The 18,460-nt window shown below is 46.3% G+C and overlaps 1 protein-coding gene across 3 annotated transcripts in view; it reads left to right on the forward strand.

Annotated features, from left to right (window-relative positions):
- RAPGEF1 (Rap guanine nucleotide exchange factor 1) overlaps positions 1-18,460 on the forward strand; it is an 84,227-nt gene that overhangs the window by 39,793 nt on the left and 25,974 nt on the right. For 2 of the 3 annotated variants that reach the window (XM_059865295.1, XM_059865296.1), the window contains exons 5-10: positions 3,434-3,522; positions 3,899-4,051; positions 5,420-5,543; positions 6,769-6,952; positions 7,512-8,027; positions 14,368-14,570. In XM_059865295.1, coding sequence (XP_059721278.1) covers positions 3,434-3,522; positions 3,899-4,051; positions 5,420-5,543; positions 6,769-6,952; positions 7,512-8,027; positions 14,368-14,570 — 1,269 coding nt within the window. Of the gene's footprint in view, positions 1-3,433; positions 3,523-3,898; positions 4,052-5,419; positions 5,544-6,768; positions 6,953-7,511; positions 8,028-14,367; positions 14,571-17,035; positions 17,195-18,460 lie in introns of all 3 variants that reach the window. The other variant, XM_059865294.1, reaches the window with a different exon arrangement.

An 18,460-nucleotide genomic window follows, 5' to 3' on the forward strand; every position in this document is an offset into this window, starting at 1 on the left:
ATGTAAAAATGAAGTGGATCTCCCAAGCTTTAACTGTCACATTTTCATGCCTCTTGGTTTGGTGTCTGCATCATCTGGATATCTCTTTAATGTCACTCAAACACAGATACTAAAATCTGCTATTACTTTGTGAGCCTTTCAAATAAATATCTTTGAAACAAATCATTTCTAGCACCTAAAGTAGATGGATTTTCTAGGATTATTTTGCACAATATGCTCTTTTAACTTTAAGCTACACATTTTAAAAGTAAAGCTGGTCTTAAATTTGCACAGCAGGAGAGAGGAAAAGAGTTTAGCCTAAAATCTCAGCTGCTGTTAGTCTGGAATTCAGCAGCAGTTTGGAGGATGTGAAAATCTGTGCTGTAATTCCCCAGAAAATGGTGAGTTATCACTGACTGAATCTGCACAATCCCAGGAGGGATGTGTTATCCCCAGATCTGGATCAGAGTTGTGTGGTCTCATTGCAGGATACTTGGACACACAACCTGGGAGTTGTTCTTTGACTTCAAGCCACATTTAAACCCTTGGGACCTGTTGCCTTTCAGCCAGAGCTGTGTCCTCTGCACACTGGGGAAGCTCTGGGATGAGGAAGGTCTTGGATGTCTGTTCATGAGCCAGCCCAGACTGGGAGCAGCATGGACCTGTCCTTGCAGTGCTGAGCCTGGGCTGTGGAGCCCTGCTCAGCACCATGGCTGTATCAGTCTCTGCTTTGTTTTTAGACTGAGTTATTTTGGCCTTCCAGTTGGAGCTGGCTCATGTCTGGTCAGCCTTAGAGCAGATGTTTGGCTGTCTGGGGTGATGGGAGAGTATTTGCCCATCCAGAGGTCAGCATCTGGAAGCAGCATGCTTTCACCTCCTGCACAGCAAGGAACAAAGGTTATTTTAGAAAGGCCTAGCCACATTTGGTGGAAGCAGAACTGAGAAGATGGACACTTCTCTCCACAGCAGAGCCTGTTTTGTTTTTCTGGCAGATCACACAAGATCCACTTCCACATTTCAATGCTTACTTCTTTATTTTCAGAATTAACCATAAAGGAGACTCTTGTTCACCTCTGTTACTTGATATTTTGATCTCAGGTTTTAGGGCTTTGCTAGGCAAGAAAAAAAAAATCCTTGGTTTGATTACATAACTTCTCAAAAATCCATCTCATTGTGGAATTTTCAGCTTGCTGAAGTAGTATAGTTTGTAGAGAGGCTTTAATTATCTCTAATTACTGCTGCAGGAATCTCTTTCCTTGCTGATAAGGAATAGCAAATGTGCATCTGGCTCGGTTGTGTGCACATTACCTCTGTGTGTATGCTGAAGATTTTGGCTTGATTTCCAAATGCTAGTTCTCATTTGGGGATAGCAGAGAGGAGAACCATTCAGGGTCTGGTGATATTTGTCAAAGCTGGAAGGGAAAGTGATCCTCTCAGCTAATTGCAGTTCATGCATTGGTGCCTCCACTGGAAGGTGCTTTGGGTTTTTTTCCCTCAGTCCCAATAGTTTGAATAATTCTGAAGATACTTTTGAGCCAAATTGGATTGATTTTCTCCCATTTAAACCTACATTCCCACGTGGTAGACAACTGTGTGTCCATTATGATTGGCAAAATAGGAAAACTGAGCACTTCAGCCCTGGGTGGATCTCCTCAGCTCTGCTGCAGCACAGCCACCACCACAGTCTGCAGTGCTGCCTGGCTTTGGTTTAAGGTGGTGAAGAAAGGTCAGGAGAAGGAGACATTACACTTTCCCTTCCACAGCCTTCTCAGGGGGATGTTTAAGGAGTATTTTGGCTTTTGGTTTGAATGCCCATACATTTTATTTCCCTTATTGTGCTCCTGGGTGTTTGCAGTCCTCGCTGGCCACTGCCCCAGAGGTCCAAAGGGTCCAACCCTGAGTCTCTTAAAGTGCATGAGGATCTCCAAAAACCTTTTCAGCAGTGGAATTTTGTCCAGAGGGCAGAAAGGTGGCAATCCATTGAGTCATCACTCAGCCCCATGATGCCAAATGCAGCCAAAAGTGATGTTGACACTTCTCAGAACACGCTGTTCCTCACCAGGGCTCTCTGTCCCAGAGACAGAGATCCCCATGGACATCTGTTTGTGCTCCCTTTTCCTCCCCCCTGTGTGGATGTTCCAGGACAGCTTGTGGAGAGCTGAGTTTTTGGGTAACACAGTGTACTACATTCTGCTGGAGCACCAGCTCACCCCAGGAGTGTAAGAGGAGCATGGAGACCAAAGTCAGCTGTGGTGGACACTTGGATGGTGTTTGCTCCTTGTTCCTCTTGTTGTGTGTGTGTTAACCCATGGAATTTCAGCTTTCAGTAGAGCCTGATGTAAAAGTGCCAGAACTGGAGTATTTTCCTTCCTCAGAGGGATGATGGCAGTGACATCCCAGTTGCAATGACATCCCAGTTGCAATGACATCCCAGTTGCAGTGACATCCCAGTTGCAGCTACTGCCCTGAGAGAGCAATGCCAGTTGTTTCCAAGCTCCACAGACAAGGACACAAAGATGATACTGGAATGGTGACACTGTACTTCAGGCTGCTTTAAAATAAATAAAATTACCATTGATCCCTTACAGTCTCCTCAGTGTAATATGCTGGGAAGCCAATAGTGGCAGAAGCACTGCCAGTTTTCCAGGCTGCCTGTAACAGGGGCATGTGTTTGTATCTGTGAGCAGGAGATCTATTTGTCAGCCTCAGACATCCATGAAATGTTCTCTCTGTCTTTCTGGCGTCAATGATTGTTGCTTTGACTGCTGGCACACTTAGAGTTCAGGATTATCATGCCCTTATCTCTTGATCCAGAGCCTTATCTGCCTATAACAGATCCACTGCAGTGGCTTCTTGAATGATTAGGTCTGCTGTTGCTAATGTGTTAAAAGGTGGCTTCAGGGGAAGCAGGCCTTTTAATGAAGGTGTTCTCTGTTTAATTTTGGTTGGGCATTTTACAGAAAACTTGCTTTTTGAAACAAATACGTTCTTATTTATAAAATATAAAGCAATTATTTAATGTTGGTTTTGGCTAGATGAAGTACTCCACTGGGTAAAACTGGTTTGTACTTAGATCTGTGTATGCAAAGCCAATTTACCATTATCTCGGGTGTTGTGTGGACTGGAGCACAGTTGTGAGACAGAGGAAAGAGGAAGCATAGCAAAAAGACACACATGTGGGTTTGTGCAGAATCCCCACACAGTCAGGGTAATGGACTTCACTCAGATATTGCCAAAACTTCCTCTGGGTGCAGGCTGCTCCTTAGCAGCTGTTCTGCATCATTTGTGTGGCTCTGCACCAGACTTAAACCCAGCTCAGCTCTCTCTGTGTCCACACCATCATGAAACCATAACCAAAAGTTTACTGCAGTAGCTTCTCTTTGTGTTCTGGGATGTTTAGGTGCAGCATTCAGCAAATGATGATTATTCTCTTTTTCTTCTCTCCACCCATCAGGAGCTGGTCAGACTCACGATTGAAAAGCAGGAGCATCCCTCTCCCACAAGCCCAGTTAAACCCAGTTTACCAGCATGTAAATCTGACAGGTGGGTCACTGATTTCGTCTGTGGGCAGCTCTGATGTAGAAGGGATAATTTCTGACTGCTGACAGTTGAGTTAAATCATTCAGCTGTTCTTCACAGAGTAGTAGTGTTCTTTATGTAGCCCCCATCCATTTCAGTAGGATCACTATGAGAGAAAATGCTGTGAAAGCAAAGACACCAAAATCTGGCAGTGAAACAACCTTTGTGTCACATGCACACTGAGCTCTGCATAAACATGGAATTCCACCTGCAGATGCAAATTCTGCCTCCTGCTCTAGGTGTCTGTCTGATAGCACATGATTTAAAAGAGGTTTGCATCTGTCAGGGCTGTGTTCCAGCTGTGGTTTGTGATCCACAATCTGTGTTTTGCATGTTGCAGCCCATCAGAACTTCCCCTTACAGACCGAGAAATGGAGATCCTCAACAAAACAACCAACATGACTCAATCCAACGAGCTGCTGACTGACTCCATGGATGAAGAAGTTGCACCTCCTAAACCCCCTCTGCCCAGCATTCGTGTGGCAGAGAACAGGTAACACTGCCCAGCCAGCTGACCAGAGAGCACCAGTGCCTCTTTCAGCCTGTTGTTTTTTAAACAATCTTGCAAAATGTGCACAAGAGAGGAGGGTTAGTGTTGCTTTTGAATTTCCAGTCCTCCAGAGCAATTTTTCCCTGCTCCTGGACTCTGCTTTGTTTCTGTCTCTCTTATTATTTTTTTTGTGTCTTTTCCTTTCCTTCTTTTTATGTGAGGATAGTGCCATGACCTGATATCCACACATGAGAGGCATCACATAAATCCATAATAACCTCACATAAAACTGTGTGATTTCCACACTGTGCAAGTGTCTTGGGCTGCAATATCCCATGGGAAATGTTCCTTTAACCTCAGGGGGCAGTTACCAATCTGTCCTGCACAGCCAGTTTTGCCTATCAGCTTAAGAGTGAAAGCCAAGAGTGTGTGAAAAAAACCCTTGTGCTTGGTTGTTCTTACCCTTTTCTAAGAGTAACCACATGAAAGTTTCTATGTTCTATTTTGAGAAGGAAGAGAAAACCCCCAATTTGCAGGTTTGTGTGTGTGTGTTGTTTTTCTTCTCTAGTGCTGGTGCTGATGGCTGGTGTGAAAAATACGTGTTGTGGTAATTTGAAAATGCAGCATCGAGGGCTGTGGCTGACAAAAAAAAAAAAATCACATTTCTGTGTATTTTATGAATTCTCAAAGGTTATATAAAAATTTCGTGGTATGTTCCAAGAACAGACTGTGTGTGCTCTTGGGAACTTCTCAGGCTTGATGACTACCAGAATTACGTGTCATTAGAAGCAAAAGCTAAAAGTCAAAGGGTTAAACTCTCACAAATTACTGTAAATGTGCAGGTCTGACACTGATTCATGCCAAAACATGGGGCCCTCACAGTGCACAGTAAAAGCAGCTCTGACCCTTTTGTTCCCTGAAGTTCACCAAGAAAGCAAAGACCAAAAAAAGAGATTTTTCCTGTCCTGTTAATCTGTGAAACTTTGAGCATTTTTCAGATCTGGAAGGTTTGAGGAGGGAGAGGGACTTCTGTGAATGGAAACAATATTTGGGTCAACCAAAACATTTAATTTGGATTTTCACTGTTTTTATTAAGAAATAATTACCATGCTAAGTAGCTCCATTAAAAATACTTTTTACAGCAGCATTTGTTTTTGTTTGAGAAATACCAACCTTAAAAAACAAATGACTTAACAGGAGAGTTACCTTACCTGTGAGAGTATTCTTAAATCGATATTTTTAGTGGATACATTTTGCTGAATAGCTCCTGGCTGACAAAAGCTTTCAGGAAAACATCTTGTGAATCCTCTGAAAATCTTTTTATTTTTCTGGAAGAGTGATGGAAATATCAATTCCTTTTGTGTCTTGCAGCCCTCCACCAGCATTGCCCCCTAAAAAACGTCAGTCGGCTCCTTCCCCAACCAGAGTGGCTGTTGTGGCCCCCATGAGCAGAGCTACCAGTGGGTCCAGTTTACCTGTTGGGATCAACAGACAGGTAATGGCATAACCCCTTTGTGAAAGCCAAGGGAAATGTGCTGTGAGCTGCAGGAAAAGCTCAGGGAGATGCTGAGAGCTGCAGGTCCCTGCTTGTCCCAGGCAGCCTGCAGTGGGAGTGGCAGTGGCAGGAACAGCAGTGTCGTAAATAATGTTGGCAGCTTAATTTTTTTTTTTTTTACAGTGTTGTTGTGTTAATTAACAAATTGCTACAAACTTCGTTGCCTTGAGGGGTGGCAGAGTGTGAGGATGGGAGTGGCTGAGTGTTGCCATGTCAAATAGATCAGGGGACAGCAGCTGGCTGAGCTCCCTGGGATCTCACCAGGGTTTGCTCTGAGTGAGATCAGAAGTCTGTCTTCATCCAGTCACAATTTAAAACATCTTTTAACTCAGGCAGTAGTTTGAGCTACTGCTCTGACCACTGCTGGTGCTTTGGGGAAATTTGTACATTTTCTGGTAGAAAAATGGGAAAGTTGTATGTGTGTTAATCATATTCCATTTCTTGTGCTTGTCTGGTGTTTGTGAGGTTGTAAATGGCTGGAACTTACCAGCTCAGCAGTGAGGACCTGAATCATATCAGATTGCACAAAAATCAAATCTTGTCCTCATCCCTAAAGCCTCAGCTCTGGCTTAGGGAGCCTCTACAGTCATTTGGCTGACTCAGATAAAGCTGTGGCTGCTCTTCAGTTGAAACTACAGTCACACTAAAGTTGTTCTGATGGAGTGGGGATAGCGAGGGGTTCACTCACAGGTTAATGAGCCTGAGGTGGTTTCTGAAATGGGACCATGGCCATAGGCACAGAGGGTTGTATCTCACTGCAGTTTATTTTCCCTTTGTGTGCACCTGAGGTAACCCAGTATTTGCTGAAGGCTCAGGTATGTCATGAGAGATCTTGCAGTGTCATTCCCTTGTCTCAGTGTTGGGACAAGCAGTCATCAGACACGGGAAGCTGTGAAGAACTTGGTCATCTTCTCAGCATCTCTAAAGTCCAGTGTGGGCCACAGCAACCCCTGCTTGAAATCAAGAGCACACAGAGCTCCCTGGCATGGGCTGTTTGCCACATCAGAGGGTTTCTGTGTTCTCCCTGAGCTTAGAGAGGGCCAGCAGCACTGATCCCCTCCCCTCCTGGGAGGTCTTTGCTCCTCGAGCTGCATCTTCCTCACTAGTGAGCTGCCAAGAGTGATGGTGATTTGATGTTTTTATTTTTTTTATTTTTGTCCTGAAGGATTTTGATGTTGACTGCTATGCCCAGAGGAGGTTGTCAGGTGGAAGCCACTCCTACGGGGGGGAGTCTCCTCGGCTCTCTCCGTGCAGCAGCATTGGCAAACTGAGCAAGTCTGACGAGCAGCTCTCCTCCCTGGACCGCGACAGCGGGCAGTGCTCCCGCAACACCAGCTGTGAAACCCTGGGTAAGAGGGGCTGCTGGGGCCCTGGGCCTGCCCTGGGAGCTCAGCTGCAGGAGGGGATGGACTACATGCACTGCACTTGCAGATGCTGTCTTGGAGTTGCTGCAGGCGGCTCAGTGCAGAGCTGTTCTGTCAGAGAGGAAAAAGCCCAGGGGAATGTGTCTCCTTGCTGTAGGTGATGGTTCTCAAACTCAATTCAGCTCTCAAGTGGAATGTTTTCTTCATTTCAGCCCTGTCTGCAGAAATTACAGTCCTGGTAGACTAAAGCAGTGTTGTTTCTACAAGCTAGGAAAGAAAATAAAAATATAAATATGACACAAATTATGTCTGCAGATGTCTGCCTATTGAATTTTTGTTATTTGTTTGGTAGTGTAAAGAATTAATTAGGAGTTATATGAAGTCTGGATGTTACAGACGGTGTAAAAAGATGGTCCCAGCTGCGAGGAAGTTCCACTCTGATTAAAATGAACTGATTAATTAGCTGATAGAATGGGAGGGACAGAACTGAGAAGGGCTAAACAGTAAAAGAGAGAAACTAATACATCATCCTCTGTTTACCCAGATCAATCAGATCACTATGATCCAGACTATGAATTCCTGCAGCAGGACCTCTCCAACACTGATCAGATACCTCCTCAGGGGCCCAGTGTCCTCAGCCCATTGCCAGAGTCCTTGGGCGAGTCTGGCTCCCCTTTCCATGGACACACTTTCCAGCTCCCGCAGGGCACCTCTCCTCCAGTGGAACTCTGCAGCCTCTCAGGAGCAGCACAGCCAACAGAGACTCCCCCAGCTTTGCCAGAGAAGAAGAGGAGGAGTGCAGCCTCCCAGACTTCAGAGAGCTCAGGCTGCAGGGTGTCCTATGAGAGGCACCCGTCCCAGTATGACAACATCTCCGAGGATGACCTGCAGAGCGCCGTCGTCGTCCCCTCAATGCCCTTCACTCCCTTTGCTGCTGTTCTGCCCTTCCAGCAAGGAAACTCTTCAGCACCAGTGGAATTCATTGCTGATTTTGCTGCTCCAGATTCGAACAGTGACCCAGAAAAGCCGCCACCTCTGCCAGAGAAGAAAAACAAACACAGTAAGCAAGTTTCTGTTTGGGGTTTATTTTTTGCCTTGCAGTTGTTGTGCTTCTGATCGTCACTAAGTAATGGTGATCATGGTGATGCTCTTATTTGAGTCAGTGTCCAAAGCAGTTGGTCAGTGTCGAAGACAGGGAGGGGAAATCTCAGTGCTGTGGTGGGCAGGCAGTGATTCCTGGGGCCAGGACTGATCCAGGCCCAAGGGATCTGGAATCACGCAGCGTCTTCATTACTGTGGTGAGACCATGTTACTTCTCTGTTCACCTGAATGTGGGTCTTCGAGGCACTCTGCCTTGCAGATCTTTCTGCTCTATTCTCCCTTTTAAGTCAGTTTCCTCCCCCCTTCCCCGATTTTGTTTTCCCACTGCAGGGGAGAGTTGGGTCCTCTCCAGGAGCTCGGGGAAATGGCTGCTTTTCTATCCAAAACCCAGCCCTGCCAGAGCAGTTACTTGGCAATAGGAGCACAGTCACCCACATAGCTGTGCAAGACAACCCTATTAACTAGACTCCAGCACTGCTGTTTTGCTACAGGATCTCATTTCCTTTGGATGCTGAGAATTTCCCACATCATTAAAACAAGCAGCCTCTAAAAGCAAAGGCTCCTGTCCCCAGCCAGACTCCTGGCACACCAGGGCTGACCACATCTCAAGCTCACAACCTTCCTCTGATTTCCTTAATGTTCATGGCTGAAAAATGTGAAACCTCTTGCCAAACAGGCAGCCACAGTGCTGTGCCAGGGAAGGCTGTGGACTGCACAGTGAGATCCAGCAGATATTGGTTTTCTGGTCACTGGCTGGCTTTGCAGCTGTGTGTTCATGAGGAGGTAATGTATACAAGATCTGGAGGAAGAGCATTACATTGCATGGCTGGCAGCCCAAGAGAAGAGCTGATTTCAAAGAGCTGAGTTGGCTCCTTGCTGCAGTTTAATAAAGACTTCTCACTGAGAATAATTTTTGTCCAGAGAGGTTGTGGACTCCCTGTCCCTGGAGGTGTTCCAGGACAGGCTGGATGGCACCCTGAGCAACCTGGCCTAGTGGAAGGTGTCTCTGTCCATGGCAGGGGGGTTGAAACTGGATTCTTTAAGGTCCCTTCCAACCCAAACCAGTCTAAGATGCTGCAAGTCTATGGATCAGGTGAGAGTAAGAGGGGTGTGTGGTGTCAGGGTGTATTCTCTCCATTCCTGTGCAGTGCACTCTGCCAGTCACTTGTTTAAAATATGCCTTGTCTAAAAGCATTTCCATTATCCCTGAGTGACCAGTCCTCATGAGTTACCCTCAGGGATTTTACTCAGAGCACAAGGCTTGACCTCCCTGAAAGTGAGGGTCATCCAAGTGTCCTCATATGCAGGAAATCTCTTTTGTTCCTCTCTGGTAATCAAGCAGTTAAAGATGCTAAAATCAGCTAAAAAAGAAGCCGAGATGGTTGGTTGTGGACAACAGAGAGGAAACAAATGGGCACAGGCAAAGGTGTTACAGCTTGTGCTGTTCAAAATCCTCTCCTGAAGTATGAGCTGCCAGGGGCTGTGATATGGAGCACGTTAGAGCAGGATCAGATCCTTGTGGATCTGCTGTTGCTGATGAGGGATGGCTGTTACCCCACTCAGGCTGGGATGGATGCAGGGAAATGCACCTCTGTGCACGTAGGCAGCTGCAGTGCAGGGGAGATTCCTGGGTGAATCTTGGGTGAGGGGAAGTTTGACATTTGAAAGAGAGATCTGAGCTGTTTGCTTGTGTCTTTAAGCCCCATGTCTTTGTTTTCTGGTATCACACAAGATGCCAAGAAGTTGACAACAAGTTTAAAAGCAATCTGCATTATTGCTTGAGCACAACTTTAACCTCGGTACCAAGACCTTGTGTGAATTTTCTTTGATGTTGGATTAGAGTGAATTGTAATCTGGCACTATCAGAAATTTTGGGAGTATTGATCAGATTGCATTGTTAGGAGAGGCAGGAGCTGTTACCTAATGTGTTGTCAACTCTGATGATTTGATAAAACATCCTTGCTGCAAAACTTTTAGGTAGTCCTGGGGCTGATACCTGACCACTGCAAATTTTTTAGTTGCATTTGTGTGACACTGAGAACTTGTTTTAGGTTGTTTTTACTCCACAGTATATCACACCATGGATTTGTGGTTGCTAGTTTTAGTTTTTCAGCATTTAAAAGGCCAGTCAAACATTACTCAGGCTCTGTGGTGACACCCAGGATATTTTTTGCCCAGAGGCTGATGCATGTAGATCTTCTTGTGTAATCACACAGGGCTGCTTCCACAACCTCAGCAAGCTCCTGGGATCTGGAGGTAATGCATGGATTTCTTAAAAAAACCCCACAGATGGGACTTGGTATTAGTTCCTTTGTTGTGGGTCATCTTTTGGTAGCTGGCAGTAAGTGTTGCAGCAGAGACACTGATGGTCTTTGCTGGTAATACAGAAAAGATCTGCTTGAGTTAACCTTGTGCATTGCTGTGAGCTGTGCTCAGAGGGACCTCCAAGAGTTGACTTCTGTATAATTTACACAGAGGAGTGATAGGGCTTTTAGTCTGGCATGAGTTATGGGTATTTTACTGTGCTGCAAGAGCACATGTTACTGTGCTAAGGGCAAATTACTCCAGACTTCTGCTTGAGCACCAGCATTGTGCTCCTGCTGAACAAGACACAGACACGGAACAGCTTCTGCCATTAAGAGCCCAGAGTGAGAAATAACGAGATCCTTTCCCCAAACAGCTTGGAAACTACTGGTGAGGCACTTATTCATGTTTCCCTCCCTGTCAGTGGGAACAAAACACAGCCTGGTGCCCAGTGAGCAGCTGGTATTTGACTGCAGGAACCACGCTGAGGGCAGGCTGGGCTCAGCCAGCGGATAATGCCAGCTCTGTGAGGAGCAGCTCTCCTCCCAGAGGTGACAGCAACCACTGCCTCATCGACCTTGACTTCTCCAGTGACTTGCTGTGTGGTATAGCTTAAGAATGTCCATGATTTTGGCTCTTGCCCATGCACACAAATCTGTTGTGCCTCTGCAGGGCCCAGCTGCCAACAGCGCCAGGGTCGGGCTGGGCTGTCAGGGAGCCCTGCAGGGGGATGCTGGTGTGCCTCACCTTATTGCAGGTGTGCCTTAGTGCTGATCATCTCCTAATAACCCCTTTGGACTCCAGCAGCCACTGGTCCTCCCCTGCAGATGAGTGTTGCTTCAAGGAGAGCTGGCCCTGGGAGAGCAGTACCTGTGACTTCTGCCAGATGGGCAGAGCTGGTGTGTGCTGGAAATCCCTGAGCAGCTTTAGCTCCTTCAGAAATGACACTCAAGGCACTGCAGGCAGATTGCTGGGAAGGTGTTCTAGCCTCAGACTGAGATTTCATGGTTTTTTAAATTTCACATGTTTTCTGTCTGGGTTAAGAGCTGACATAAACTGGGCATGTGGTGGGAGAGGTTTCTCTCTCACGCCTCCTTTTCTCCTGGGGTGCTGCCTTGAGACTGTCACTCCACCCCAGCTGCTCACTGGGGAGTTGCAGCCCCCATCCCTCCCTCTGCACAGTTGCTGCAGGGCGTGCAGCCTGAGCTGAGCTGCTGATGTAATTTCCCATCTGCTTTTAAATTTCTGCCTTGTTAAAAACCACAGTGGAGAGGGGGAGAGGAGACCCTTTGCAATCAGGTGTCATGGGAGTGCTCTCGCTCTCTTACTGTCCTGTTCAAGATTGGCAGGATTTTAATGATGCCTGTTTTGATTTGCACTCTGCAGTGCCAGGTCTGTATTTCACCATCCCAACTGTTTCTCACTTTGCCTAAAAACAAAGATGACAAAGTAGAGGCAGAGACATGCTCACCTGCCCAGGACTAGTTGTAACAAGCCAGGCAGGGGAGCTGCCATGACAATGGGATGCATTAGTCCCATGAAGAGCTGAGATAAAAGAGCTCTTCATTATTCCCTTGCAGATTGAGTTAAGGCACATTGAGCATTCAGGCTCACTGCCCTGAGCTGCAGTGATTTGATTTTACACAAGTGTCTGATGTGATGCCCTTTTCACCAGCCCTTCTGAGCTGTGGTGCCCTTGCAGAGTTTGGTGCTGCTCCAGGAGCTCACAGCTATGGATCCCAGTGATCCATAGCTCACAGCTATGGATCCCACTGAGCTGTGGTGCCCTTGCAGAGTTTGGTGCTGCTCCAGGAGCTCACAGCTATGGATCCCAGTGGTGTCTGCAGATCTGGGTGTTCAGTGAAGCTCTGCTCTTGTAGGTGACTCAACACCAAGGGTTGATCTGGATTCAGCAGTGTCTGCTGCATCATGCCAGCCCTGCCAGGCCTGCCTTCTTGGCTTTTGTCCTGCTCTGTTGATGAGCTCTCAAAATGTGATCTTTCCCTCGAGCTCTTGTCCTCTGCACTTCCACAAGGACTCCTGATCCTTAGTTCAGTTTTGCTGCTAGAGAAATATCTTTCATAAGCCTCCTTTAGATCTTGTCCCCTGAAGTTGTTGAATGATACCAGGGCATTTTCCAGGGCACAGGAGCACCTCAGCCAACTGAATCCCTGATAGCTGAAAAGACTATTTTAGCAATTCTGTATTTCCTGCACCTTCACCAGGACTCCAAATAAGACAGTAATTCCAGAGCATGCTGCTTTTCACTGTGAGGTGGGGCTGGGAAGGAGCAGGGAGTCTGAGGGAGCAACAGGAGCGAGGCTCAGGTGGCAGGGAGAGCTGGAGGTCAGAATTGCAGCAGCTTTGGCAGAGCTGTGCAGGACTGGCTGTACTGCAGGACATGAGCAGGTTGTGCACTGGCAGGACTCTGGGGTCACAGGATGGGGACAGCAGGTGTTACCGGTCAGGATTGAAGTCAGCTCCATTTCCTGTGCTCCCATTGCTCCAACCTGGTTTTTTTTCAGTATTTCTTTTTTTCTTTATTCTATTTTTTGGAAGAGGGTTATAATTCTTTTTGGGAAGGGCAGCTGTGTTAGCTCTGTTTCTAAATGGAGTTTAAAATATTAGAGGAAATCTGAAAAAAGGTGCCCAAGACAGGTGCAAAGCAACTCCTTCCTGCTGACACATTTGCAGGGCTGTATCCTGTTTAAAGGTCTGCCTTGGCAGGTGAACAGAGGACTTTGCCTTGCAGCCAGTGTGGGAAGCAGCTTCATGATGTGCAATCCTGCATTGTGCTCATTGTATTTATAGCTTTCACTGAAGTCATCCACTCCTTCCAGCTGTACAGCTGAAATGCCAGCAGAAGATGAAAAATTGCCACCAAATGACCAGATTTACAAAAAGTCACAACTGCTTGTTTATCAGGAGGAAGGGAGGGATGATCACAGTGCCTTGTGCATGACAGCATGTTTACAAGAAGGCCTGGGTTAGTCCTTCCCATGGCACTTAAATACATCTCTTTCTCCTCTCAGGTGTACAGAAAGGGGTTCTTTCTTTGTTTTACATTATTCAGTACACTTCTGATCCCTAATAATGGGGGTGGGTTTGTAGTAGTTTTTCTATGGCACTGAATGTCATCCTCCCTCTGCAACACTAAAATATTGCAGCAGTAACTAATCCTCTGTCAAAGCTGCCTAGCCTCACCTTTGTGGGGTTTTTTATAGATTTTGGAAGGAATATTGTACAGATGGAAAGGTCCTCTAGACATGATTTGATCCTATTTAATTTAGCATTTCTATTGAGCCACATCTCACAAAAGCTTGTGAATCAGTTGAATTTGAAAATTGGAGATGGTAAGTTGCTTTAAAAAGGGATGGGAGCAAAGGGTGTTGGATTTGAGCTGAGGAGGTAGGAACAGGTGGTCAGTGGCACTTTTAGAAGTGTTGTGTAAGTATTTTGTACCAGGATTGGCAGTGGCATTTCAAGAGCTGAGGGAGAGGCACAGCCAGTCTCACAGGTAGGTGTTCTCTGATAACAGTTTTATCACTTGCTAGAATGGAGAAACACTGTGTGCCTCCTGGTTCTAGAAATCTTGCTGACTGCAGACATGACACTTACTGTAGGCACAAGAATTATTGCAGATTTATTGTCAGGGTTGCATTGTTACACTCCTAAAAAGCAGACTGACGCTATGCTGGTTTTTTTGGTGACTTTGGACATGAGCTGTTGAGGAATATTCTCAGCATTGCCATGGATTATGTGAGGATTTGGGCTAAGCAGCAGTGAATGACACTCCTCAAGTTGCTGCTTGGAGACCTCTGTGGTGCCAGAGCTGTGTTTGTGCCTGGCATGGTGTTTGCTGTGTGCTGGCTGGCAGGATGGATGGCTGGATTTGCAAGCTGTGGGTGCCCTTCTGAGGACAGGCAGCTGCCTGCTGACCCTCAGCTGGGGTTTGCAGAGCAGGACAGTGAGTGCCACCTCTCTTTGCCTTGCAGTGATGGCCTACATGCAGTTTGTGGAAGACTACTCAGAGCCACAGCCGTCCATGTTCTACCAGACCCCTCAGAATGAGCACATCTACCAGAAGAAGAACAAGTACCTCAGGGAAGTCTATGGCATCAATGACTCCTTCATCAGCTTAGACTCCTCTCAAGATCTGCAACCTCCTCCTGCTCTCCCACCCAAGCAGAGGCAGCTGGTGAGTGACACCTCAGGGACACCTGGCAGGGCCACCAGGAACAGCTCTGCTCTTTCTGCTCCTGGTTCTGACAGGCAGAGGTGGTGGGAGGATGTCTCACTGGTGTTACCACATCGTGCTCCTTGGCAGCTTGTGAACATGGTTTGAGGCATTTTGCATTATGTGAATTCTTGCTGCTTTCCAACCCCACGTTCAGACCGTTCCCTATAAGCTTTGAAAGGCCTAAAATGCCCTAAAAATGAAACGTTTGTCTTGCACATGGCAGGGCTGAATCTGTGCCAGGCTTGTGTAACAACAACTGCTTGGAAGGTTTTGACACACTGAGCAGCACTATTTTCAAGAGATTGCTGCACTGTTGTTCCCACTGCTGTTTTGAAACTGTTGTCAGAGATACCACCAATAGGAACTGTTTGAACAGAAAAACTGCTGTTCTGTTACTGTGCCCAGACCTTTGGTGTAGCCACTGCTTCACTCTGCAGGTTTCCTTCACCTTAGTCCCCTTGTGTGAGTCAGGATTTTACCTGTTTCTCAGTGTTCTGCTGGCCCCCCAGGCTGTTTCCACATCCACGTGTGTGTGGGTGGTGGGTTTAACAGCACAGAAAGGGCAATTTTCCATGTGGGGGATGAAATCCTGACCTCACTGATGGCAGCAGCAGTTTTGTTTCCAACCTCATTGGAGAGTGGGATTTTGTCCCATTTCCTTTTAAGGGTTTTCCTTTCATTTCTTTTCTCTTTCTTTTTTTTTTTCCCCAACTCCAACTTAAGGTATTTTGTTTATATTAATTAACTTATTTGTTCTATTTAAAAAAAATATTTTGTTCTGATGGAGCTTACTTAAATTGGTTATAGCATTAACAAAATGGGAAGAAATGTGGGAACAGAGCCATGATCTTACCACTGTGAGGGTGACTCTTGCAATATTTCTTCGTGTTGTATATGCTAGTTTGACTGTCCCAGAGTGTGACTTTTTCATTCTAATTTTGGGATTTGCATAACTACATTCCTGTGATGCAAGGAGAGTCCTAAAAAGATAAAGTGGCATTTTTGGCTAAGCTGAGCTGAATATTATTATTGTTAATTCTTGGTGGGGACAAGAATTAATAATAATAATATTAAATGCTGGCATCCCATTTGCTTTGCAGGGATACTAAAGAGTCTACAGGACTCATCTCTGGAGGATCAGGCAGTTCTCCAGGGTCTGTGGTCCCCATCAGTGTCCCCTTGCACTGTCACTTGTACCTTGCAGTCCCTTGCATGCCTTCCCCTCCTGGAGGTGGCTGCACTTCAGGGATGTTTCTGGAGGTGACTTGGGCTGCACAGTCATGGTCAGAGTTTGCAAAGCACAGATTTACTGCAGCCATTGTGCAGGAGGGACATTCTGCTCCTGCCCTGAATTTGATGGCTGAAGCAAAGCGTTTCTTTGCTTCCCTTTAATCATTTTCTGGACAGCCAGGATGTCACTGCTCTGCCTGCTGGCCATTCCTGTCATTTTAGAAGCTGATACCATCAAGGTGTTGCTTGCAGTTCCCCTGAAGCAAAGGTTTCTTCAAGTGCAGCCTCCCATCCATCCCTCCATTGGGAAAGAGGTGCAAGCAGGTGATGGCTTATTCAGCAGTCCCTGTAAAAGCCACCAGACTCTTGTTCCTCTGCTCCTGCTGCCCTGGGAGATTTTGATTTGGCTAATCAAATGGGCATCAGCTGCTCTAGCAGCAACAAGTTTTGCTGGATGGACTCTTCTGTAATATAATAATGAGGAAGTCCTTTCTTGCCAGCTTCAGATCTTAATCAAAAATAAGATTGAGTGTTTACATTGTATGTTTTATTCAACAAGTCTGAGAAAGCCTGAATATACCTTATCCTCTCTGTCTCCCTACCATAGGGAAATTCAGGAGAAATTCCTTGCCAGGATTTGTCACTTACAGTGTCATAGCTGCCTCCTGTGCAAATGATTATTATTTTGGACTGGACAGAGAAATGGCAGGATGTCACTGTCACCCAGCCTCACAGCAGAACCAGTGAGGATCCATAGCTCACACTGAGAGGCCAAATTCCCAATCTGCAGGTTGCCAGAAAAAAAGCCAGTAATGTGTAAGAATTGTGTGCTTAGAGCCAGTTCCTCCTTTGGGTGTCTGCCCCCACGGCAAGGGGACAGAAGGGCAGTGAGGAGCAGCTTGTCTGTGCCAGCAGCAGCTGTGCAGGGTGCGCAGGGAGGGGGAGGCAGGAGTTCACCTTTTAAGGGATTTGTGAAACAAAGAAGATTTAAATTGTGATTTTTGTCGTGCCTCTTGAGCTCAAGAAAGGCATATTGGTGTGTCTGGCTCTGATGAGCTGTATGAATAGCTGTTTGTTTAGCCAGCCATTATATGCATTGTTTTACAGTTAGCATTTCTTGCCCTTTATTCATCGCCTTTTCTGTGCTCTCTTTCTCTGTGTCTTGTGTCTCCTGCTTTCTCCCCCTTCCTCAGCAGGCCTCCTATGCTGCCTCTTCTTTCTCTTCTGTCTCCTACTGTGTCCAGCAGCCTAAAGTGCCCTTCAGCCCCGAGGACTGCGGTGCCGCTCAGGGCCTCACTGTGTCAGTCTCTAACTCCTTTCTGAGCCGGCACAGCTCCTTTCCTGTGCACTCGGTGAGTCCTGCAACACCTGCCTGCTGTCTGACTGCTGATCACTGCTCTGCCAGTTCTCTGCTTGCCCTCTCAGGTGAACGTGGGGGTTCCTTTGGGGGCTTTGGAACTCCTGTAGTCACCAGCCAGGTGGGAGAAACGGGGTGGAACTCTCACCAGGTGGAACTCTCACCAGGTGGAACTCTCACCAGGTGGAACTCTCACCAGGTGTAACTCTCACCAAATGAAGCCAGGGGAGGTGTAGCTTTCTTTCCATGTTGACATTTGTGGCAGGGGACTGAGGAAGGAGAGCTGGCCTGTGTGCCCAGGCACACTCCTGTGACCTCTGTGTGCCCCAGGCTGCACGCTGGAGCTGCAAAGTCTTTTTGTCCCATTGCATAATGGCAGTGATGTGGATGAGTCAATTAAAGGCTGCTGTGTGAGCCTGGCCTTGGGAGAAATAACAAGATGCTGTCCCCAAAATCCATGGATTTAGTCAAAGATGTGGAACGGGGGCTGCAGCTCCTTAATTTTTTTTTTCTAGAAAACAGCCTCTGCTAGATCTTCATCTCATTTTTGCCTGTCTGCTTCCCTTCACGTCTCCATGGTCCCAAACCAGCTCAGTTTGCTTGTATGATTTGCTGATGGATGAGCAGGGTTTTCTCTCCTACAGCACTTATGAGCAGCCTGAAGAGAAAATGGCAGGAGGAGCTGGAAATGATTTAAATCAAAATAGTATTAGAGCACTCTTAAATCTCTGATCAGCTGCTTAAATTAAATGGTAGTAATAACAAAGTGTTAATATAATGAAATTAAACTCAACCATGGGATTCTACCAGCTCATCAGTGTGGGGCTCATTTTCATGTAAAACTGTGTGGTTATGCTCTGATTGCCATGTGATGACAACTGAGAATACACTATTTTTTGACAGTGACCTGGATGTTTAGTAAATTAGGCTTCTGCTGGAGAAGAAATTATCAGACAAGACTTGAAGATTCCAAAGTGTTCAATTAGTTTAATATTAAATGTTTGAAAACAGTATCCTCCTACTGTGCCACTGCTGTCTTCCCATTTCAGCACTTACTCATTCTTTAAAAATTAGTGATAATCACTGGTCCAAAGAAGAAGAAAGTATTCAAGTGCTTTACAAGTAGAGCTACTTCACAAGCCATGAATGAAAGCTTTTGGCTTCCACTTGTGTGAGAGAGAGCAGTATCACAGCTTTGCTGCACAGATGAAAAGGCTGAGGGGTGGCAAGGTTAGTGTTGGCATAAATTTGTGGTAAACAG

This window comes from Haemorhous mexicanus, chromosome 21 (genome assembly GCF_027477595.1).
Source record: "Haemorhous mexicanus isolate bHaeMex1 chromosome 21, bHaeMex1.pri, whole genome shotgun sequence".
Classification (NCBI taxonomy): domain Eukaryota; kingdom Metazoa; phylum Chordata; class Aves; order Passeriformes; family Fringillidae; genus Haemorhous; species Haemorhous mexicanus.